Genomic DNA, 23,232 nt, shown 5'->3' on the forward strand with positions numbered 1-23,232 from the left:
CACTGTGTGGCCAAAAAAATTTTTTAAATAAAAAAATATATATATATAATTTTTATCAGCATAGAAATTTATTTGAATTCAAAATAATATGGTTATATTTAGGATAATATAATAATTATCTAAAGCACGTATCATCGTAGGCTCTGAAACAGTTCTAAAGATGTCATTCTTTTGAAGTCAAAAAATATGTAGTAAGAATGTACAAGGAAGCAAAAATATAAAAAATAAGTTTGCCGAGTATTGGGAGTTGTTACAAGAGGGGCACACCAAGGTAATGTAACAGAGTCCAAATCACACAGCAGGCAGCAAGGAGTTCTCTTGCTTTATCAAGTTCTGGAAAATAAACCGGTAACCTCAGAATGCAAGAATACCACCACTGGGTTAACAGGACAAACTTTCTGAGGGACACAGGGAGTAATTCACTGTACTTCCCCTTTCTCGAACTCCTTTCCTCACACCGATTTCTTTTCTTTCCTCCAGGAGAGGTTTTATCCTGTGGAAAAAAATTTTGGTTTTATTTGTAAAGTGGAGTAAATATCCTGATTGAAATAGGCAGTGTTTTAGCTAATGATGCTCAGGAATCAGACTCCTGAAAGAGGTCAGTCAGCTAGCTAGCAGAGACCATCAGTGGCTTGCAGGAGAAAAAAGAAAATCAGATAATATGTGTTTGCTAAATAGATAAAAAGAATAAGCAGTTAAAAATGGGTGAAAAGGGCTTCCCTGGTGGCGCAGTGGTTGAGAGTCCGCCTGCCGATGCAGGGGACGCGGGTTCGTGCCCCGGTCCGGGAAGATCCCACATGCCGCGGAGCGGCTGCGCCCGTGAGCCATGGCCGCTGAGCCTGCGCGTCCGGAGCCTGTGCTCCGCAACGGGAGAGGCCACAACAGTGAGAGGCCCGCATAACAACAACAACAACAAAAATGGGTGAAAAATCCCAGGGTTTATTGTGAACTAGACAAACAAAAGCAGACAGGTGACCTTAGATTAAGCGCATTTACTTGTGGAGTGAGCTATAAGAGGCTCCAAGATAGAGTGTGGTTCCCAACAGTGTCCACAGCCAGAGGGCAAACTCAGAACGTCTCCTCCTCTCGTAGAAACTGGCACACGGATGAGAAGTCTTTTTTGGAGTAGCCCTTCGCGCACATCATCCTGTAGATCTGATGGGCCTGACTGCCCAGAAGGATTGGGCTCTTCGTGCTGGTAGCAGGGTCTTGTGCTAATCCCAGATCCTTAGCCATGAGTGTTGTTCCGAATCCACCCTGATAGTTATTAGCTGAGGGAACTCCATCCATCACCCCAGGTACAGGATTATAGGTGTGACTTGAGCAACATCGTCCTGCGCTAATATTTAGGATTTTAGCCAGGAGTTTTGGGTCAAGCCCTAACCTGATTCCCAGATTCATAGCTTCAGCAGTTCCGGTCATACTAAGAGCTAACAGCAAGTTGTTGCAGATCTTCGCAGCCTGCCCGGTCCCGACGGCTCCACAATGCACCACATTGGAGCCCATGCACCCCAGAAGCTCTTGGGCAGCAGCAAATTCTTCTTCGACTCCTCCCACCATAAACGTGAGGTTCCCAGACCGAGCAGCTCCCACACCACCAGAAACGGGCATCCGTGAAAACTGCTCCCATTTTCTCAGCTTCTTTGGCCAATTCTTTCGAAACCATAGGATCAATAGTACTGGAATCTATTAATAGTGAGCCTTTCTTCCCTTTTTTTTAGAATTCCATTTGCTCCAGAATAAGCTTCTATTGCATTGATGCTGGTGGGCAACACTGTGATAATTCTGTCAGCTTTTTCAGCTACATCTGCTGGGGAAGACACTACCTGTTCACCTGCGTCTGGAAACTCTTTGCATGCATCAGGGAACACATCGTAAATAATGAGTGGATAGCCACGTTTCATGAGATTTTTTGCCATTGGATTCCCCATGTTGCCTACTCCAATGAATCCAACTGGAGTCTTAGAAGCCATTGACCTAGAACACACCGCTGCAAGGCTGGTCACTGCCGGTTGCTGCCGGCGGCTCCAGTACCGGAGGCGGGAGGCGGCTCCACGGAGCCATAAGGAGGCTGCCGTGCTGCCCCCGCCCCGCCTCCCCACGGTGACCTCCACGGCTCCCAGCTCACCCACTGACTGCTAGGGTGCGTGGTGCGGCGGGCGGGGTCGGCTGCGGCGTGGGGCCGCATGCGCCAAAAATGTTTAATTTTAAGAAGTCAGAATAAGATTGAGCATTTACTATGAGCCAGGCACCATTTTAAGCATTTACCCATGTTAACTCATTCTTATAGCAACCCCCTGAGAGACATAATTGTTATTCCCGTTTTACAAATAAAGAAACTGAGGCCCAGAGAGGTTTAAGAGGTTAAATATTTTGTAAAGCTCTGTTTAGGAGAGTTTGCCATTATCTCCAGAACTTGAACCCCATTTTAGAGTCTTTGGCAGTGGTGATGGGATGGAGAATAGGAATTATAAAATGCTCTAAATTATAGACATGAATCCAGCAGACCAAATCCCACTGCAAGCTAGAATTCATTCTTGCAGGTGGCAGGTATGCTTTGGGAACCTTGCGTTGTCCTGTCCTCTGCATTTCCTCCTTGACAGGTTAACGATAGCATTACTTTAGCCACAACATTCTAGAAGTCTTCAGAGTGAGTTTTTTTTTAAACAAAGGTTTATATTTTACTTCTAAAAGGGAAAGCATCTAATAAAAAGGTATTTATTATTGGGACAAAATTATCGTTAAATCTCACCCACTCATATTTATTTAACAGGTACTCATTTCTGCAGTTTTCAATAAGCCTGTAACATTATGAGCTATTAGACTTTGAAGCCCTTTTTTTCAAATGCCCGAGGGTCTGCTTTATTTGGGACTCCTAGGATATATCCAGATACATGAGGTCAATGTAGATACCTTATGCTTTCAGAAAGTACAAGATTCTGTGTCCAAGGTGGTTTGGGGTTGTTTGGAATGCTTACGAACAGTAAGAATGCAACTAACAAAGCTCAAATAGTTCTCATCTGTGGCTAAAAATAAGATTGTGAATCCATTTCCCAGTCTTTAAAGAAGCCCCTGTGATGATTTACCAAAGATACAAACCACTTCCCTTGTCAGAACATCACGCATTGAAGATGGAGGTGCCCGTAAATAAGCACAAGAGAGCGTGTACTGAGGACAGACAAGCGTTCACTGCGTGTGTGGGGTGGCTGGAGGTACTAGTGGGAGAGGACAAGGAGTCAGCGGATACCAGGTGTAGGCTTTGCCTAATAACGTGTGTAGGACACGTGTGAAGTTTTGACGTGTATGAAGAAAAGCACTACTTAGATTCTAGGTTTTATTGATACAGTCAGTGGGGGGAAGTAGTTTTTTTCTAAACCGCATGTTTTAAATCGTTGCATGATGATCTCAGTAGGTCATCTCATATTCCATGTGTATACAACTCTTAGTTTAAAAGTCAAATAAAAATGATTCTGTACTGTTCAGTGTATTTTTATTTTACATTTTTGACCATTGGTAGGCAAACTCTACTTTCCAGCTCTATCAAAGCATTTTTTGTAGTGAAATTATACTGTATTTATCAAAATAAGGTGGTTACCACCTTATATTTGCCCGCTATTATCCTTCAAATGACATTTTAGAAAATAACTATGATGGCATGTTCATATTTAGAACCATAAAAAATATTCTGAAAACTTCTCTAAGAGCTTAGCATTCTACTCTTTTATAAAAACTAAGAACATTTAATATAAACCTTGACAAAACAGTGTGACGTTTATATAATACTCCTACCTATGTGGCAATCACCATAGTATTTTTCTTAAAACAATCATAGGCTCCTGGAATTATGCTCAGACAGCAGGACATGTGAAATATTTACCAAACATTTGGTGTGTATTTATTTACCCAGCCAATATTTAAGTATAAAGTTATACTTACATGGCATGCCACCATAATAGGTACTGGAGATACAGTGATGAATAAACATGCTCCCTCACTTACTGTTCTTATTCAGTGGGGAAACAGACAAAAACAAATTAACAAAAACTAAAAGGGAAAATTACAAATTGTGGGCTTCCCTGGTGGCGCAGTGGTTAAGAATCCGCCTGCTAGTGCAGGGGATACAGGTTCAAGCCCTGGTCTGGGAAGATCCCACATGCTGTGGAGCAACTAAGCCCGCGCACCACGACTACTGAGCCTGCTCTCTAGAACCCGCGAGCCACAACTACTGAGCCTGTGTGCCACAAATACTGAGCCCATGTGCCACAACTACTGAAGCCCATGCTCTGCAACAAGAGAAGCCACCGCACTGCAACGAAGAGTAGCCCCCGCTTGCTGCAACTAAAAAGAAAGCCCGCACGTAGCAACAAAGACCCAATGCAGCCAAAAATTAATTATTTTAAAATTACAAATTGTGCCATATGTGATTAAGGGACAGATAGACCATTGACTCACCCAAATTATAAAATCTGTATCATTTTCTTGACTTGGTATTTCATACTGATATCTTGTTCCACGATGACTTTGAAAAGAGCTGATAGATTTGACTAAATTGTGTATATACATTTATTTATGCAACAACAAAAAATTTACTGAATGCTTATGTGTGGGGCACTGTTTAGGACAAGAGAAAGAGCAGAAAACAAAACAAAGTCATTGTGTTCGTGGTGATTTCACCCTAGTGGGAAGTCATTAAACAAATATGTGATAAATGTCAGGAAGTGATAAATGATACCAAGAAAAATAAAGCAGACTGAGACAATAGGGAGTGAACAGAATACTATTTTATTTGGGTAGACTGAGGAGTCTCTTTGAAGATAAACATTTTCCCACAATCTTCATTCTGTCTCTTGGGTCAATTCGGTTAATGAATGCAGGATGCAAGATAATTTTTGTATCTGTTGATATCATTTACATATTCTTTACGAGAGCTATGGCGAGGTCCTGCTTCTTTCCAATTCCTTACCACTAAAAGAGATTAATACTACTTGAATTCTTTTCTTCATTCCTTGATCATTCTTGCCAAAGCACCTTCATCCATCCCATCCATCCCTTTACCTTTTGTCCAAAAAACATGCTTTGGTATCTCTTCCAATTTTCCAAAATCTTGGGAAATGATATGAGTCATTTGATTAGAAATTATGTTGTACAATTAAACGTCTTCCACATATTTGATTGTAATGTGGGATTACTTCTGGAGAGAGCTCTTTTATCCCAGTCTTTCTCCTAGTAAACCCTCAGCCATGAAATTTGATGTTCTGGGTGATCTTACAGTGATCCCAGCCTTAATGCTCAAAAGCCGTAAATTGTACACTGCTCAAGTGTTCTACAGCCTTGCAGAAATCTAAAATAGGTAACTGGCACCCACCCCACACCTCATTGTTGGCTAACTAACTTGTCCCATAAATAGCTCTGTGTTATGTGATCAGACAACTACAACTAACAGAGAAGGGATTTTTGTTTCCTAACACACTTGCGTGGTCTCTGGTATTCAACAAAATCAAGGTCTAATTCACCGTACCCTGACTATAACACAGTTCTTAGGAGAATCGTGCAAATCAGTAGCCAGATAGTTTTGGATGGGATTCAAGATATCTCTGCCTTACACCACTTCCACAGTGTTAGAGCAAGATTCCGTTTTAGTCCCCTTTGTGTACATGAAAGTACTGTTGCTGTCACAATCTGGTTAATCCCAGAGAGTTTCTGCCAAATGAATTAAAAATTCTTAGGTGAGGGCTTCCCTGGTGGTGCAGTGGTTAAGAATCCGCCTGCCAATGCAGGGGACACGGGTTCGAGCCCTGGTCCGGGAAGATCCCACATGCCGTGGAGCAACTAAGCCCATGCGCCACAGCTACTGAGCCTGTGCTCTAGAGCCCTCGAGCCACAACCGCTGAACCCCGCGTGCCTAGAGCCCGTGCTCCACAACAGGAGAGGCCACTGCGGTGAGAAGCCCGTGCACAGCAAGGAAGAGTAGCCCCCGCTCACTGCAACGAGAGAAAGCCCGCGCGCAGCAACGAAGACCCAACACAGCCAAAAATTAAAAAATAAATTAAAAAAAAAAATTCTTCAGCTTCCTTGGTGGCGCAGTGGTTGAGAGTCCGCCTGCTGATGCAGGGGACACGGGTTCGTGCCCTGGTCCGGGAAGATCCCACATGCCGCGGAGCGGCTGGGCCCGTGAGCCATGGCCGCTGCGCCTGCGTGCCCGGAGCCTGTGCTCTGCAACGGGAGAGGCCACAACAGTGAGAGGCCCGAGTACCGCAAAAAAAAAAAATTATTAGGTGAGTCTGAGAAGGCATCATGGTAGTTTTATATTTTTATAAAACTTTTTGTGAAATCAACAGTGTGTTTTAAAAACCTACCCACCATTGCAATATAATGGTTCTTGCTTCTAACTCTTAGCTGGAATGTGTTGTTTTTATGTCTGAAAGATTTTTAAATGCTATAATTTTAACAGAACATTGCTTTGTAAATTCCTAAGCAGTAAATCAGAAGGTGAACCTTGGGGTTATTTTTCCAAATAAATCTGTGCCCTTTATGTGCAAACAATTACTGCTCAGGTAAATAGTGATAATACATAGAGTTCCGTCCGTGCTTTAGATATTACCGCTTTTCTTTGACTGGGCCTTTTTTAAAATGGCAATACGTTTACTGCATTTCTTAAAAGTCAAAATACCAAATCTAAAACAAGTGATTTTCTACGAAATCCCCGTGCTGCTTATTTATCATTACTGTTGAAATGCTGCTTACTGTTGCTTCAAGTTTGGAACACATGTAAAAGAAAGAACATGTCTGTGGATATCAAAGCTATAGGCAGTTCTTCCCTTAATGCTGGATCTGTACTTTTGCTTATAGGACTTCAGTACATTTTATAGTCAGAGCTTCATAGACACAGTTATATACCTTTCCATGGCCACACTGAATTTTGAAAACATTTTGAAGCTAAAATTCAGTTCAGGAACACTGATCTTTAGTCTGTCAGAAAGAGCTTAAATGCATTTATCTCTGGCCTTTATAATCGAGTATTTACTCTGATGGATTTAAAAGGGGAAGAAAAAAAGCTCATCCAAACCACTGATTGTTTAACAGATTGTAAACCATGGCTGTGTGGATACAAGCCCAGCAGCTCCAAGGAGATGCCCTTCATCAGATGCAAGCATTGTATGGTCAGCATTTCCCCATTGAGGTGCGACATTACTTATCCCAGTGGATTGAAAGCCAAGCTTGGTAAGTGAACAAAGTTTTTTCCATCATGTTTTGTGAAGCACAAGCATATTGAAGTTTTTGTTTTATATATAAATTTATTTATTTTATCTATTTATTTTTGGCTGCGTTAGGTCTTCGTTGCTGCGCATGGGCTTTGTCTATTTGCGGGGAGCGGGGGCTACTCTTCATTGCAGCGCATGGGCTTCTCATTGCAGTGGCTTCTCTTGCTGCGGAGCACGGGCTCTAGGCTCACGGGCTTCAGTAGTTGTGGCACTCGGGCTCAGTAGTTGTGGCGCACGGGATTAGTTGCTCTGCAGCATGTGGGATCTTCCCGGACCAGGGCTCGAACCCATGTCCCCTGCATTGGCAAGTGGATTCTTAACTACTGTGCCACCAGGGAAGCCCCATATTGAAGTTTGATTGGAAAGACAACATAGTGAATACTCTAAAAGTTGTACATTTATAAAGAAAATTATGTGACCCATGAAAAGGTATTTAATTCCATCTTAAAGCTTAAGAAGATGGAATGGCTATTGGGATTTTTAAAAATAGGATTTGTTTCCTTTAATAGTAAATTTTGGCTAAAAGCATTAAAATATTGCTGCTAATAAACAGTTAGCAAATATGTTGTGAGTGCCGAGCAGTGTTGTAGGTAGAGTTCATAGAAAACGTTGAAGCCCTTGTCCACAAAGAATTTAGCGTTTAATGGGGCAGTTAAGGTATGCACATGCATACAATTTAATAAAGTGTATTATTAACAAGTTTAACAATGGTGACTTTGGTATTTTCAAATGTTTATGTTTTTTATATATATATATATATAGGTAAAGACCAAAAGACAATACACCAAAACGTTAACAATAATTACGTCTTAGTCTCAGATTTAACAGCCATGTTTATTTTTCTTATTTCCCAAATTTCTGTTTATATACCCAGGGGGAAAATTGTTTTTAAATTCTTTCAGAATTACCACAGTGCAGTAGACTGACAACAGAGCTTTTTTTTTTTTTTTTTTTTTTTTTTTTTTGCGGTACGCGGGCCTCTCACTGTTGTGGCCTCTCCCGTTGCGGAGCACAGGCTCCGGACGCGCAGGCTCAGCGGCCATGGCTCACGGGCCCAGCCGCTCCGCGGCATGTGGGATCCTCCCGGACCGGGGCACAAACCCGTGTCCCCTGCATCGGCAGGCGGACTCTCAACCACTGCGCCACCAGGGAAGCCCCGACAACAGAGCTTTTTAATCAACAACGTTATTGCACACCAGGCAGCAGGCTGTCTGCTGTTCTGCTCAGGGCCTGGGCAGGTGTTGGTTGGTTACCAGTCTCAGTCTGATCTGTCGTATTCATCAGATACTTCAGGCCTCCACCGTCATGGCCAGGAGAGCAGGGGTCCTCATTGACAGAGCCCTGGAGAAACCAGCCTTTATGTTACTATTTGAGGCGAGCTGTAAACCCGTCGGTAATGTTGCCTCTGAATAATTGCAGTTGTGTGTTCGTAGCAGATTTCTGTTCAAAAGCTGGAGGACACCAAAGGAGGGCAATTTTCTAGGCAATTAAAAAAAAACAGAACTCAGCCTCATGTGATTGAGCAAAAAAGGAGCTAACTATGAGCGTGTCAACTGTACCTCGTTTAGTGCTTTTCCATTTCCTTTTCATTTTTCTGTTAAAGATTTGGAGAGTTCAGAAAAACATTAGTAGGAAGTTTCTGTTGATCTAAAATTTCATTTAGTAAATTTCCCATGCAGTCTTCTTACTGAACGAATATTAAGAGACTTATGTTGATATCAAGGAAAACCTGAATTTTATTCGGTTTTGGTTTTAAGGATATAAAGATTTTAATTAAAACATCTTCAGTTCTTCACGTTTAAACTAAGAAAGTTCATATATATATATGGCAGAGAGTTAAGTTTTGAAGTACGAGAACCGGTAGTACTTGATTTCCATGAGCTGTGCTCAGAGACTGTCGCTTCTTAAGAGTGGAGCATTATTGCCAGTCTCAACAGAGGTGCAGGGCTGCCTTCATTCCTTCCAGGCTTTTATTCAGACACATTTAGTACATAGCACACACATATTTGAAATTTGGCTTTCTCCACTGCCTTCTCAAAAGTGCAGATTCGAGCATATTATTTGACGAAGTAATGTGTCAGTGTTTTGGTATACCTGTTTGTGCCCCCATTAGAAATTAGTTGCTAATGACTTCAGGGCTGTGTAGAGATGACAGAGCTGCTTAGCTATCACCAGATCTCTTGTTTGGCTCCAGACCCACCAGCAGTTTATTTCAACCTTACAGCTGTTAGTTTTCTTCAGTGAGCCGAGTTAAGTAATTTAGTACTGCCCAATAGCAATTGTTACCTAAGTTGTTTAAAAAAAGAAAGAGAGGGGCTTCCCTGGTGGCGCAGTGGTTGAGAGTCCGCCTGCCGATGCAGGGGACACGGGTTCGTGCCCCGGTCCGGGAAGATCCCACATGCCACGGAGCGGCTGGGCCCGTGAGCCATGGCCGCTGAGCCTGCGCGTCCGGAGCCTGTGCTCCGCAACGGGAGAGGCCACAACAGCGAGAGGCCCGTGTATCGCAAAAAAAAAAGAAAGAGAGTCAGGGATGAGGGGAAGAGTGGGGGAAGAAAGGGAGGGAGGGAGACCACCCAACCCCTGTCAACAGTTAAGTGGCTCTGAATTAATACGAAGCCCTGTTAGTGACTTCTGTGGTTCATTGGAGGAGTTAACGTTGCCTACATGTCCCAAATCTGCAACTATTGATGTAAGTGTTTGACTTGCATAAATACTTGTAGGCATCTTCTGTCTTAATATCCCATTTCTAGGGCTTCTTAGAAGTAATGATAAATGTTGACTCACCTGCCTTTACTCAAGAAATACTCTGTGTGAAATTAGCAAGACGTAGAACAAGTCGAGGCTGGAAAAAACACATAGAGCATTCTTGACCCTGTGCCCCCTTACACCCATGAGGGGGTAACTATAAATAGGAAATTATCAGAGTCCCTATTTCCTTCAGAGTACACAAAGCACTTTCCTTTTCCCTTCATTCCTAGAAGCAAATAGCATAAGCACCAGAGCAAGTCAGTAGGAGAAAGAGCAGTACATTGCAAAGAAAAAAGAAAAGAAAATATACTATACATCCCACTTAGGTAATTAGTGGATTAGGAATAGGTTAATGTAGGTATCTAGTCAATTTGAATTGGACTGTTTCCTAAAATTTGCAGTGAGCATTATAAAGAAACTACTTTAGCCAAAGAAAAGGTGTGATGCGTTGAGGCTGCATTTATACAGGCTGTGTGCATGTATGTATACATATGTATGTAATTTCTTTCCCCTAGGGACTCAATAGATCTTGATAATCCACAGGAGAACATTAAGGCCACCCAGCTCCTGGAGGGCCTGGTGCAGGAGCTGCAGAAGAAGGCAGAGCACCAAGTGGGGGAAGATGGGTTCTTACTGAAGATCAAGCTGGGGCACTACGCCACGCAGCTCCAGGTGGGTGTGATCTTGGGGCCTCGAGGCTCCAGGTGGGCATGAGCTCCAGGCCACGCAGCTCCAGGTGGATGTGAGCGCCAGGCCACACTTCATTGTCTTCCCTGCAGGGGCTCTTCCTTCATTCAGAGATTTTCTTTTTCTGCTTTAACCCAAGGTTGTTGAGTCACATGTGACACGTATAAAGTTCTTATTGTTTGGCTTTGTGGTTGTAGCTGCCGTTTTTAAACTTTTTATTTGAAAATAATTTCAAATGTGTAGACAATTATGAGATTGATACTAACCCCTACCTGCACTCAGACTCACCTGTCGTTAACATGTGCTTTACTGTATTCTCCCTCTGCGTGTACGCGCATGCAACACACACACTCACACATATTTTCATCGCTTGAGAGTAAGTTACATGCATCACGTCCCTTTGTCCCTAAGTACTCCAGTGTGCGTTTTCTAAGAATATGCATCTTCTCTTATGTAGTTACGGTACACTTATCAACTTCTGCAAATGTAACATCAATACAACACTTTTAGGTAATCTTATACCTTTATTTCCATTTTGTCCACTGACTTACTGATGTTGTTTAGGGCAGTTTTTTCCCCTCCAGCCCAGGATTCTGTGCAAGATCACGTATTGCATCTAGTTGTCATGTCTCTTTAATCTTTCATATGGAACCATTTGTCAATCTTTCTTTGTCCTTCGTTACATTGACATTTTAAAATAATTCAGCTCCTCTATTTTTTAAGTATAACATGGACCTTATTTGGGGTTTGTGTGAAGTTTCCTCATGATGAGATTCAGGTTACACACCCCTGATCAGAATTCTAAATAAGTAGCGTTGTGTCTTTCTCAGGGTATCACATCCAGAGGCGTACAGCGTCCATCTTATCCTCATTGGTGGTAGTAATTTTGATTGCCCAGTCAAGGCGGTGTCCAGTTTCTCCTCTAACATGGCCTCTTTGAAACGTATTCTGTTTCCAAGCATGGTGCCCTTACTTTAAGCAAATTAAGATGCAAGAAATGGAATAATTTTACCTTCTTCCTGTAATTGGGTTTCCCACAATGCGCTTTTCCTGTCCCCGTTGGCATTGAGGAGTAGCTTTTCTCATGATTACACCATGGTGCCACTAGGAGTCGCCATCCTAAGATCTGGCCCCCTGCTGTGAGGTACAGTTCGGCCCCATAGCATGGAGTGGAACAAAGTGATGTTTGCTCTTGGATTCTTTCAGAATACATATGATCGCTGCCCCATGGAGCTGGTCCGCTGCATCCGCCATATTCTGTACAATGAACAGAGGCTGGTCCGAGAAGCCAGCAATGTGAGTGTCCATGGGTTTGGGGAGAGGCATTGGGATGTCCTTTCTTGCCCAGCTCTTTCTGGACCCAGCTTTGTCAAGATGACTCGGTGTGCATCTGTTGGTGTCACTATAAACAGAGCATTGTCCTGAGAAGCCCAAAGGAAATAGAAGACTGGTCTCTGATCTTAACTGACTTGTAACCTTGATGGGATCGCAACCACAAAGCAGTGTGAACAAGTGCAAAATAATTTTACCCCACCTGAATTATATTTGAGGAGAGGCATGCTTATATTCAGGTGAGGTTACTTAAGAACAGCCTCTGCTCTCCCCCGCAACCCCACAGCCAGGTGTTGAAGAAATAGATCCAACCAGGGTAGTTCAGTGGCTGGATCCACAAAGCCCTTGTGGATGCCTCCCCTGTCACTTCACTTGGGGTCTCCAGGACACCGCCTGTGAGTGGTTCAGCCTCTTCCCTCAGTCACAAGGTCTTGAGGGAGGACACAGATGATGTGTGTTCCCACAGCCTTGTCCCCCACTGTGTCCCCAGCACCTAGCACAGGTGGCATTGGGTCAGTGAGTGACTGTGAAATGAGGGGTCATCATCATTAGTAGGGAAACCCAGGTAACTCCTGGGACATGTTGAGTTCTAGTCTCTCCAGAGAGAACCCAGATGGACCCTGGGTGGGATGCTCTGGTGGAGGTCAGAAGCTTTCTGCAGTACTTTATGAAGATGCCGTAGTCCGCCGGGTCTCCTGTTGCTCCTCTTTTCCCACTCTACCCCAACTCTCACAAATAACACTTGCAATTCTCTGACTGAAAGTTTAGCTTTTGGCATCTCAGCCCAGTTGTAATGCGAGCGTCGCCCTTTCCTTGGGACTATGGCCTAAGGCTTTCTCCCATCCTCCTGCCCAGCTCACTGCTGCCCACACTTTCTCCCTGATCTGTCTCCAGGGTAATTCTCCGGCTGGAAGTCTCGCTGATGCCATGTCCCAGAAACACCTTCAGATCAACCAGACATTTGAGGAGCTGCGACTGGTCACGCAAGACACAGAGAATGAGCTGAAGAAGCTACAGCAGACTCAAGAGTACTTCATCATCCAGTATCAAGAGAGCCTGAGGATCCAGGGTGAGGCTGGTGTGGGAGGGCAGCGTGTGTCTGGGGGACGGGAATGAGGACTAGAAAGAAGCTGGTCGGGTTGGAAGAGAACTAGTTCTCCGTTTAGAAGCGTTTACCTCTCTCTGGAGTAGAGGAGAATCACTTGCATTGAAGGCAGTGCAGGAGGCTGAGGCTTTGGAAGGGAAGAAGACAGGCGCTGGCCCTTGGAGAGCTTGGGGTCTCACTTTGACTACCCATATCCAAGGAGCTCCTGGGCCGTGAGCGAAGACATTTCCTCTTGTGGGAAGGAGCACACGGACTAAGGAAATAGTATCAGACAGTACTTTATGTGGCAGACATTTTGTAAGTGATGCTTTATTGAAATGTTAACCTTTCTAAGCAGGGAGGGTATTAGGGCCACGGGGGCTGTGTTTTACAGCCTTTTAATGTTGTTCTGTGTGGTTATTCAGAGAGGCCGTCCTGGGGCAGAGCAACTAGTGCATCTCAGTTAGCCCTTACAGACAAGGGCTCCCCTGCCTGCGGTAAATCCTGCTGGCACTTGGGTACAGAGTCAGAATTCAGTCTGGAGGGTGTGGAGCCCCGCGAGCGCCCCCTATTGACCTTATAGAATTTGGCAGGGTGACTTTAATACAGGCGTGCTTTGGAGATGCCAAGGGTTTGAGTCCATAACCGCTAAAATAAAGTGAATATTGCAATAAAGCAAGTCACATGAATTTTTTGGTTTCCCAGTGCATATAAAAGTTATGTTTATCTAGACTGTAGTCTGAGTGTGCAATAGCATTATGTCTAAAAAAATGTGCATACCTTAATTTAAAAATATTTTATTGCTAAAGAATGCTAACCATCTGAGCCTTCAGCAAGCTGTAGTAGTATATCAAAGATCACCATCACAAATATAGCGATAATATTGCGAGGATTACCAAAATGTGACACAGAGACAAGAAACAAGCAAATGCTGTTGGAAAAACGGCAGCCAGTAGACTTGCTCGACACAGGGTTGCTAAAAGCCTTCAATTCATTTAAACAAATAAAAAGGCAGTACCTGTGAAGGGCAGTATATTGCAACACAGTAAAATGAGGTGTACCTGTAGTTTCCTCTCCCCGGTTGCATGCCCAGTTCAAAATCTCAGAGAAGCTTTAGCTCAACCAACCAGCCATGAAAATACACATGCATACACATACCAGGTGTTCCTCTACTACCGTGCCTGTGGGCTCCATTTTAGAGCTGTATTAATACTATTTATTAACTCTGTCCTCCCCAGTAGAATATAAATTTGTTGAGAAGGAACTATGTCTTTTATCTCTGTACCCTGAGACTAGCACATTGCCTGAATCATAGCAGCTGTTGAGGAAATGTTGGGGGGATAATTCTAGCAGCTCTTCTTTCCATCTGACTAAGTGGGTCACTTGCATAAGGAGGCTGGGCCTGGCGTTGGGATCCCCACCACCTCCCTGTGGGCGGCAGGATTCCGAGGCGGCTCTCCAGATTCTTCTGCTGTGTTCCTTACCTGCTCCGTCCCCCGCAGTCATGTTGGAGCCATATTTCTAAGTTCTCTTCTAGTTCTGGGCCTTCCTGGCTGTCTAGGGTTGCGTTAGTGTGTCCTTAGTTGCTTTTGTGCGTCCATAGGGCAGGGCCTCGGTCAGTGTGACATGGCCCTCAGAGGCCTGCCGGGAACTTGACCAAGACCTGCTGACTGACGCTCTCATCTTCTTGACTCAGCCCCAGTAAGGACCGTGGGACGTTCCCAAAGCCTATTGGTGGGGATAGGAATGCCAGCATCTAGGATGGTGATTGCCTGTGGAGGGAGGGATGGGGATGCCGGCAGGGGAGGGTGTACAGGTGCTTAACTGGGGAAATGTTTACTTCCTTAAGCGGGCCTCTTGATACACAGGTGTTCCTTGTATCATCCTTTCTATCAGTACTTGCCTAGGTCTTAAGTATTATATAACAGATTTTTTGAAAAGGCCTCATCGGTGAGGCCTCGTTACCTTATTCCTGCCATCGATGAGATGCCTGACAGCTGGTGTGGAGAGAAGCGGCCTCCCTCTCTTGAGAGAATCTTGCTGCTTTCGTGTCCCCAGTGGCCCTGGACACTCTAGCTGGTGGGCGGGAAGCTGAACGTGCACATGAACCCCCCCCAGGTGCAGGCGACCATCATCAGCGAGCAGCAGGCCAAGTCGCTGCTCAAGAACGAGAACACCCGCAAGTACGTTGCCCTCGAAACAGGAGGAAAGTGATCCCACCTTCTCGGAAGTTTCTAGGCCTGGCCGTTCCTTTGTAGGAACCCCATTAGCTCTGTGTCCCCTTCCAGCTCTCAGAGAAGCAGTAAGGGGGTTCTTCTGTGAAGAAACTATGATTTAGTAGGGATATGTCTATAGGAAACTTCTTATGTGTTTTATGTACATTTATTTCGTAGATAGATTATACAGCCGAACCCCCATCTCCTCTTAAATGAATTAAGTTTTTTGACAACCTTCTTTATTTCCTCCTACCCCCAATATGTTTTCTACCTGGTGTGTGCTGAGACCCTGTATGGGTTTAAAGTTGTCTGTCTGATTTGCAGTGATTACAGCGGAGAGATCTTGAACAACTGCTGTGTGATGGAGTATCACCAGGCCACGGGCACCCTCAGCGCTCACTTTAGGAACATGGTGAGGATGGGGAAAGAGGGTGAACGAATTTTCCCTAGCTGTTTGAGGGCTTTATCTTCTATTTTTCTCCTTTTCAGTCCCTGAAACGAATTAAGAGGTCTGACCGTCGTGGAGCGGAGTCGGTGACGGAAGAAAAATTTACAATCCTGTTTGAATCACAGTTCAGTGTTGGTGGAAATGAGCTGGTTTTTCAAGTCAAGGTGTGTGTGTGTGTGTACTTTATATCCCAAAAGAATTGTTTTGATCACAGAGTATCTTCTTGTGATAATTTTTTTAATTTAATTTTTATTTTATATTGGAGTATAGTTGATTTTCAGTGTTGTGTTAGTTTCAGGCGTATCTTCTTGTGATTACTGATGAACAGAAGTGAGGAGACCCTCATCCTTAGGACTCTATCTCTTAGATTCTCTTAAGACACAAACAAATAATAACGAAATGAAATAGCCGGAGATGTAGGCAGAAGCGAACCAAGAGAAACATCAGTCAGGATGGATTTGAGTACAGTTGTAGTAATTTTAGACGTTCGTTACTTGCTCTTTTTCCCCGGAAATGTCTCCATTTTTCTTCTCTTTTCTCTCTTAGTCTCTAGCTTTGAGAAACTTACTCCATCCTTCAGAAATATCTAAGAAATACCTAAATACCAAAATGTCACACAGAAATGTCTCTTTTAAAAATATCTAAAATTTCTAAGCCTGTGGCAATGTGCAAAGTCTCATTATTCCTGGAGCCCTTCCTATTCTGTATTCAAGGGTGACATTTACTGAAACTTGTAGAGAGAATAAACGTGTTGTGATAGAAAAAAAGGGGAGGAGGGCGGCGCGTGGGGCTGCAGGAGCTCAGCCCTGCTCCTGTGTCTTTTTCAGACCCTGTCCCTCCCGGTGGTGGTGATTGTCCACGGCAGCCAGGACAACAATGCGACGGCCACTGTTCTCTGGGACAACGCTTTTGCAGAGCCTGTGAGTGTATTCTTTGGGCCTGTGGGCCTCAAGATTTTGATACTGTTGTCATGAATCTCTTTCGAGTCTCTTTATCCCCACCAAAAGGCATAGAAGGAAAATGCAGTTTTGTTTAGTGGGAGGCAGAATGGAGAGTATGTGGAAAGTAGAACGAGCAGGGGCTTGAAGAAAGGCCAGGGTTTCAATTCAAGCTCCACCACTTCCTCACTCTGTGACAACAGGAAATTCACTTGACCTCTGTGAGTCTAAATTTCCCATAAGTGTCTGCAACACAGGGAGAATAATGCCCCCGAGTGGTGTTTGGAAGATTCATTTAGGTGATACACAGAATGCTTGTCGCATAGTCAGTACTCTATAAATAGTATTTTGAATTGTGGGTGAAACCATGAATGGAATTTGCGACTCCCGGGTTTCTTTTAGAGGTTGTACCTCTCAGGAAGTCACTTAGCTTCGAAGTTGTTTCCTGTCATCTTCCCTCCCATGACTGAGGGTGAGATTTAATGTCCTTTCCAAATTTTAGATTCTGTGATTCATCCCAAGTCTCATGAAGAATGAGATGCTTTGTGTAAAGAAATAAATATGATTCTGCGGATTTACGCACCCAAATGCTATCTGGTTACCACTCATGTGCTGCTTGATCATTTTCAAAACATTTCAGTAGGCAGAGTTCCATGTGTTGGCATATTTCCAGTAGAGGTTAGTCCACAAAATCATGATAAAAGCTTATACTTGTTATTTGGGACATAAAAGTATGTCCTTCTCTAATGTGGCTCTAATGTGAAGAGTACAACTTGGCATTTTCAACAGGCCTCTTTAGAGAACAATATTTTTGCTGTAGGGGTGAGATTCTTAGCAGAAATTCTACGATGCTTGTGCTACAAACCCTGCGTTTGAGGCTCCTTTTAAAAAATACCTGCCTAAGGAGCTTGAAGACTTGATCCAAAAGAGGATTTGGGATGAGCCATCATTTGGAACAGGAGGACGACTGATTCACTGACTGACTAGACATTTAAACAAACAAACAGATAAATAAATATATGTATAGAAATGTGTGTGTGTGTGTGTGTGTATATAGGAAAGAATGAATGAATGAGAATCAGAAGACAAGGAAAAAATTAGAATTAAAAAAACATAAGCCTCCTGGATAGGATTGCCATGTCTGCTCTCATTTCCCTCCCTGTGCATCCACAGATCTCACTCCTCATGTAACTCTGGCACCTCCTGTGATATGTCATTCCTAAAGTATCTTGTCTAAATAAGTAAGCATTTTTAACATTTTTAGTTACGTTAATGACTAGTGTACATCTTATGCTGTTTTTTTATTTATTTACTTTTTTGTATTGGAGTATAGTCGATTTACAATGCTGTGTTAGCTTCTGGTGTACAGCAAAGTGATTCGTGTATATATATATATATGAATAGATGTATATATGTTCTTTCACTTTGAGCTAGAGTTCTTGGCAGAAGGGGTCAAGGGCAAGGCTGACTAATATGTATAAAATAGGTAACTAATAAGAACCTGCTGTATAAATAAATAAATAAAATTCTAAATAAATAAATAAGGGAATGAGGAGAGAATGATTTAAAAAAAAAAAGAAGAAAGTAGGATTGCACTGTGCGTCCAGCAGCTCATTTACAGGACACCACAGAGAGCCCGAGGTTACCTTCTAAGTTATGTGTGAAGGTGGTAAAATGGAACCTTCCGAATTTCACAGAAATGCATACCCCAAGGAAGTTGGAGTTTATCCTCAGGCTCAGCCAGACAAGTGTTTGTAACTCCATCCAGCCATCAGTGTTTTTCTTTTGCAGGTTGAGGGAATAAATCATGCAACTGTTTTCTCCTAAGGTTCTGGCTTCTCTCCCCACCAGGGCAGGGTGCCGTTTGCAGTGCCTGACAAAGTCCTGTGGCCGCAGCTGTGCGAGGCGCTCAACATGAAATTCATATGTATAGAAATGTGTGTGTGTGTGTGTATATAGGAAAGAATGAATGAATGAGAATCAGAAGACAAGGAAAAAATTAGAATTAAAAAAATATAAGCCTCCTGGATAGGATTGCCATGTCTGCTCTCATTTCCCTCCCTGTGCATCCACAGATCTCACTCCTCATGTAACTCTGGCACCTCCTGTGATATGTCATTCCTAAAGTATCTTGTCTAAATAAGTAAGCATTTTTAACATTTTTAGTTACGTTAATGACTAGTGTACATCTTATGCTGTTTTTTTATTTATTTACTTTTTTGTATTGGAGTATAGTCGATTTACAATGCTGTGTTAGCTTCTGGTGTACAGCAAAGTGATTCGTGTATATATATATATATGAATAGATGTATATATGTTCTTTCACTTTGAGCTAGAGTTCTTGGCAGAAGGGGTCAAGGGCAAGGCTGACTAATATGTATAAAATAGGTAACTAATAAGAACCTGCTGTATAAATAAATAAATAAAATTCTAAATAAATAAATAAGGGAATGAGGAGAGAATGATTTAAAAAAAAAAAGAAGAAAGTAGGATTGCACTGTGCGTCCAGCAGCTCATTTACAGGACACCACAGAGAGCCCGAGGTTACCTTCTAAGTTATGTGTGAAGGTGGTAAAATGGAACCTTCCGAATTTCACAGAAATGCATACCCCAAGGAAGTTGGAGTTTATCCTCAGGCTCAGCCAGACAAGTGTTTGTAACTCCATCCAGCCATCAGTGTTTTTCTTTTGCAGGTTGAGGGAATAAATCATGCAACTGTTTTCTCCTAAGGTTCTGGCTTCTCTCCCCACCAGGGCAGGGTGCCGTTTGCAGTGCCTGACAAAGTCCTGTGGCCGCAGCTGTGCGAGGCGCTCAACATGAAATTCAAGGCCGAAGTGCAGAGCAACCGGGGCCTGACCAAGGAGAACCTCGTGTTCCTGGCGCAGAAGCTCTTCAACAGCGGTAGCAGCCACCTCGAGGACTACAACGGCATGTCCGTGTCCTGGTCCCAGTTCAACAGGGTGAGGGACGCCGCCCGCTGCGGTTAGATCGGCCCCCGCAAACCAGATCCCTCAGGAGTCTCCCTGCCCTCGGCCCTCCTGTCTCTCATGCGACGTGCCCGTGGTAGTAGGAAGCTTCTGAATAGACGGACAACCACATACTTCTTTATGTAGAAAATTATGTTCGACTATATCAGCAAATTGGGCCTTGCATGCGGCTAGTGCATTTTCTTCCTTTGTAAAGGAAACAGCAAAGTAAACGGCAGCGTAACTCATGAGAAGTGAGGCTTTCGTGATGATGAAAACTCCGTGGCTCTGTCCCCTTGACTCTCTGATGTTCCTCTATGCGTAATGCAAAGTCAGGCTCCCGTGGGACCCTCAGCCTGCAAAAGAGGATGCTGACGAAGGAAACTTTGCCTCTAGCGTCCGGTAGTTCAGATGTCACCCGTCACACCTCTGATTATAAACTGAACTTTCGTGTCTTTGCTTACGCCCCCCACCCTCACCACACATGCCCTACTTCAGAGATCTCACAGTCTCTGAGTGGAACTCTTCTAAATGGTCGCCTGCTAACCAGCTGGCTAACAGGTTCACTGGTGGTCAGAGGAGGTTTGATAGGGAAGCAGGAGGCCTAGGTGGTCTGTCTTTGCCATTACAGTACGGCTCCTGCCTTCCACCGGCATCAGATCACTGCATTTTGCTGATCATGGTTGGTAACACCCGTATGACGGAGTGTTCTCTGTGGCCTCGTGGTGTGATCTAATCCCATTCAGATTTACAGGTTTCTCCGAAGCTCCCAGGTGATGCTGCTGTTGCTGGTCACAGACCACACGTCAACACCAGCAAAGGACTAGTCAGCCTAGATACAGGGGAAAGTATGTGTAGCCAGGGTCCACTGGGTGTTGGTAATTGCTCTGTGGTGTTTTCCCCTTCTTCCGTCTTTTCCCCTCTATTCTGTGTTCGGGTTGTAGGACCATTTGGTCAAACTCAGGTAGGTGTGTATATTTGTATGATTCTGACAATGTAAGACGTTGTTTTCCATTTAATTTTTCCAGTTAAAGTATATACAGGTAATAATATCCCAAGTGTTACTTTTGCCTTCTTGTGTTCATTGTTGTATCTCCAACCAGGAGAATTTACCGGGACGGAATTACACTTTCTGGCAGTGGTTTGACGGTGTGATGGAAGTGTTAAAAAAACATCTCAAGCCTCATTGGAATGATGGGTGAGAATCGTCATTTGTTAAGTCAGCAGTAGAGTAGTAGCAGGGTCTTTTTTCTGGCATTAAAACATCGCATTCTGCTTCTGCTCATTTGGCCTTTGTGATCCAGGGCTATCTTGGGTTTCGTGAACAAGCAACAGGCCCACGACCTACTCATTAACAAGCCTGACGGGACCTTCCTGCTGAGGTTCAGTGACTCTGAAATTGGTGGCATCACCATTGCTTGGAAGTTTGATTCTCGTGAGTGCCCCTCCCTTTTTAAGACACACCTTGGCTCTGGTTAGGGGCTTTTGTTGCAAAATTACTTTTAACAGTTTATTGAGTACTTATTATTCCTGGGCACGAGTACTAATTATGGGAGGCAGAAATGTATAACCATGACACAGCTGCAGCTTGTGTAAAATCTTATTATGGGAAACACAATTACTAATTTTGAGAAACACAGATGTACAACCCGACATATGGCTACATGTGATGCAGTATCCTGTCCAAGATCTCAGCTGCTTCCCTTTTGAAATGTTTGCCTTCCTATTACTCAACCTTGAGCTTATTTCAGTAAAGAATTACTCTGTTGTTTGGAGTCATTGGAGTGGAAATAATATGCTATTTTCATTATTCCTTTATCCTAACATAAGGAAACTGCCATTGATCATTTCCATCCAAGAATGTTAGTTCTTTTCCTCTGACCCTCACGGTAAGACAAGAGTAGCTTGCTAGTTTTTTGTGACTTAAAGATTTTAATAGCTTTTAATAACTCCCATGCACCCTCTGGCTATGGACACACTTCCTGTCTCTTTTACGTACTTTTGTACAGGGAATCAGGGACTGGAGTCAGCAAGAAGTTTCTTCTAGGGAGGGACAGAATACTGTTTGAACTGGAAACTACCTGAGATCATTAGATCTCTAGGAAAGTGGTATATGTGTTACCTGCTTATCTACCCATGACTTTAAAAAACTGCTTAATCGGGCTTCCCTGGTGGCGCAGTGGTTAAGAATCCCCCTGCCGATGCAGGGGACACGGGTTCGAGCCCTGGTCCGGGAAGATCCCACATGCTGCAGAGCAACTAAGCCCGTGCGCCACAACTACTGAGCCTGTGCTCTAGAGCCCGCGAGCCACAACTACTGAAGCCCACGCGCCTAGAGCCCATGCTCTGCAACAAGAGAAGCCACCGCAACGAGAAGCCCGTGCACCACAATGAAGAATAGACCCTGCTTGCCGCAACTAGAGAAAGCCAGCATGCAGCAGCAAAGACTCAGTGCAGCCAAAACTAACTCAATAAATAATATATACATTTTTAAAAAACTACTTGATCTACAACCTATGGTAATTTTTTTTTTTTTTTTTTGGGGGTACGGGGGCCTCTCCCTTTTGGGGCCTCTCATTCCCGGACCGGGGCATGAACCCGCGTCCCCTGCATCGGCAGGCGGACTCCCCACTGCGCCAACAGGGAAGCCCTATGGTAATTTTTAAATGGAGATTTTTATTGGGACAATTTTAATGGAGAGCTTTATTTGTAGTATATTTGGGTTTTAAGATTTCCTGTTCAGAAATCATATTCAGACTATGATTATTCTGTTTTTTGATCTAGAGGAAAGAATGTTTTGGAATCTGATGCCTTTTACCACCAGAGACTTCTCCATCCGGTCCCTGGCTGACCGCTTGGGAGACCTGAGTTACCTTATCTACGTGTTTCCTGACCGGCCGAAAGATGAAGTCTACTCTAAATATTACACCCCGGTCCCCTGCGAGCCTGCCACTGGTAACAATGTCCGCACTCTGATTTGGTTTCATTGTGATTTGGGCTTTGTCTTAGGTGTACGTGTGTGTCTGTGTGTGGTCAGTCTGTCTGTCTGGCATGAAAATCTGCGCAGTTAACACTCAGTTATTGCTGTTTGAGCTCTATCCAGGGCAGATGTAAATCCTGGGCTATTTTCCTCAGTTATACGAAAAACACATCAGCCGCCAACCCCAAATATCAAATTCAAGGGAATAAATTGCTTTTAATACAAGCTTAGGTCAAACAAAATTAGGAAGGTAAAATTTTGTTTTTCAAAACAGAGATGGTTTTATTGTTTTCTGAGAATAAAAGTATTATGTATTTATTGTAAAATTTCCAGAAAAGTATAGACAAGAAAATAGGTATCACACAACATTTCTTATCTCATCAACGTAAACAATTTAGTGAATGTTCTTCCAGTCGACGTAGATATGTGTTCTGTCACCAGAGGCTTATTAAGCACTTCCTGTGTGGGGTTGCAATCTAATAGCAGAAGGAAGACAATAAACACGTAAACAAATAAATGTGTCTAGTGATGGACACTGTGAAAACAAATAAGGTGAAGGGATAGAGAAGTG

The 23,232-nt window shown here is 43.5% G+C and overlaps 1 protein-coding gene and 1 pseudogene across 1 annotated transcript in view; one reads left to right on the forward strand and one right to left on the reverse strand.

Annotated features, from left to right (window-relative positions):
- Positions 1–935: 935 nt before the first annotated feature.
- On the reverse strand, positions 936–5,377 carry LOC112399166 (3-hydroxyisobutyrate dehydrogenase, mitochondrial pseudogene; annotated as a pseudogene).
- A 1,658-nt stretch (positions 5,378–7,035) lies between these two features.
- LOC112399174 (signal transducer and activator of transcription 5B) overlaps positions 7,036–23,232 on the forward strand; it is a 23,025-nt gene continuing 6,828 nt past the window's right edge. Inside the window, exons 1-13 of the mRNA XM_024744160.1 lie at positions 7,036–7,221; positions 10,526–10,682; positions 11,904–11,993; positions 12,924–13,098; positions 14,810–14,814; positions 15,190–15,296; positions 15,654–15,741; positions 15,819–15,941; positions 16,605–16,697; positions 19,469–19,675; positions 20,785–20,879; positions 20,986–21,116; positions 22,466–22,636. Of these exons, the coding sequence (XP_024599928.1) occupies positions 7,094–7,221; positions 10,526–10,682; positions 11,904–11,993; positions 12,924–13,098; positions 14,810–14,814; positions 15,190–15,296; positions 15,654–15,741; positions 15,819–15,941; positions 16,605–16,697; positions 19,469–19,675; positions 20,785–20,879; positions 20,986–21,116; positions 22,466–22,636 (1,570 nt within the window). The 5' untranslated portion in view covers positions 7,036–7,093. The remainder of the gene's footprint in view (positions 7,222–10,525; positions 10,683–11,903; positions 11,994–12,923; positions 13,099–14,809; positions 14,815–15,189; positions 15,297–15,653; positions 15,742–15,818; positions 15,942–16,604; positions 16,698–19,468; positions 19,676–20,784; positions 20,880–20,985; positions 21,117–22,465; positions 22,637–23,232) is intronic.

Source organism: Neophocaena asiaeorientalis, unplaced genomic scaffold (genome assembly GCF_003031525.2).
Source record: "Neophocaena asiaeorientalis asiaeorientalis breed wild unplaced genomic scaffold, Neophocaena_asiaeorientalis_V1.1 scaffold1, whole genome shotgun sequence".
NCBI lineage: Eukaryota > Metazoa > Chordata > Mammalia > Artiodactyla > Phocoenidae > Neophocaena > Neophocaena asiaeorientalis.